The following is a 1206-nucleotide window of genomic DNA, read 5'->3' as shown; positions in this document are numbered from 1 at the left end:
AAAAATATTTAATTTGTTGCTGCTTTCTACCCCTGCTGCTGCTGCTGCTGCTGCTGCTGCTGCTGCGGTGTATGCGGTGGTCTGGGTGGCGGTCGCGGAGCTCAGCTCGTAGATATGTTTATATTGTTTATATTTTATTTTCTTTTTTGTTTTTAATTTAAAATATTTGTTTTATTTATTTTTTTCTCTGCTTTCTCGGCTTTTTAAGGGTGGTTTTATGTGTATATACACCTGAATTCATCACCCCAGTACCCAGGCCTGTATAAACCCTCATCCATATTGAATATTTTCTCTTTAATGTTAATAAATTTTTATTTTTTTTAATTTTTTTTTGTATTTATCACAAAATATATTAATTTCTCCACCATGCAACCCCCCCTAACACCCAAAATAACCCCCCTACCGCTGCCACCGCTCAGGTGTATGTACACCTCAGATCAATGAACAAACAAACCACAGACTCACCCCACCGCCTCATGTGCTTAGAAGCATACACATGCAGGGTACTCTGGGCCACAGGCACAGCGCACGAGCAACGGGGGGCCCCCCTGGGGGCCCCCTCAGGGGCCCCCTCAGGGGCCCCCTCAGGGGCCCCTAGGGGCCCCACCTTGGGGGCCCCTCCTCTTCGCTCCTCTGATGAGGCTTCTTCGGGGTACTCTCGGGGATCTAACAGGGGGCCCCCTGGGGGGCCCCCCGGGGGGCCCCGTGGGGGGGCGGCTGGGGGGCCCCCTGGGGGGCCCCCTGAGGAGGCAGCTGGGGGGCCCCCTTGGGGGCCCCGTGGGGGGGCGGCTGGGGGGCCCCCTTGGGGGGCCCAGGGGGGGGCCCCTCGGGTGCCTGCTGAGGGGGGCCCCCAGGGGGCCCTTGGGGGGCCCCCTTGGGGGGCCCCTTCGAGGTACTCTGGGGGGGCCCCTCAGGGGGCCCCCTGGGGGGCCCCCGGGGGCCCCCCTGTTGGGGGTATGTTTGATGGGTTTGGTGATGAATGGAGCGATGGTTGTGTTGGCGGTGAAGGAGAAGTAAATTATAATATAAATGCAGCAGCAGCAGCAGCAGAAGCAGCAGCAGCAGCAGCAGAAGCAGCAGCAGCAGAAGCAGCAGCAGCAGCAGCAGCAGAAGCAGATATGCATATGGTGCAGCAGGAGATGCAGCAGGAGCTGCAGCAGCAGGAGGAGCAAGAACAGCAACAGCAACAGCAACAGCAACAGCAAC

The 1206-nt window shown here is 57.0% G+C and overlaps 1 protein-coding gene across 1 annotated transcript in view; it reads left to right on the top strand.

Moving 5' to 3' along the window:
- Positions 1–476: 476 nt before the first annotated feature.
- The window catches only part of EMH_0039710 (uncharacterized protein), a gene marked incomplete at both ends in the record, with an annotated part of 3585 nt that continues 2855 nt past the window's right edge, over positions 477–1206 (top strand). Inside the window, one exon of the mRNA XM_013495431.1 lies at positions 477–1206. Within this exon, the coding sequence (XP_013350885.1) occupies positions 477–1206 (730 nt within the window).

Source organism: Eimeria mitis, genomic scaffold, assembly GCF_000499745.2.
Source record: "Eimeria mitis Houghton genomic scaffold, Emh_scaff1571, whole genome shotgun sequence".
Taxonomy (NCBI): domain Eukaryota; phylum Apicomplexa; class Conoidasida; order Eucoccidiorida; family Eimeriidae; genus Eimeria; species Eimeria mitis.
The sequence above is the reverse complement of the archived record's forward strand: the minus strand, read 5'-3'. Positions and strand labels throughout refer to the sequence as shown.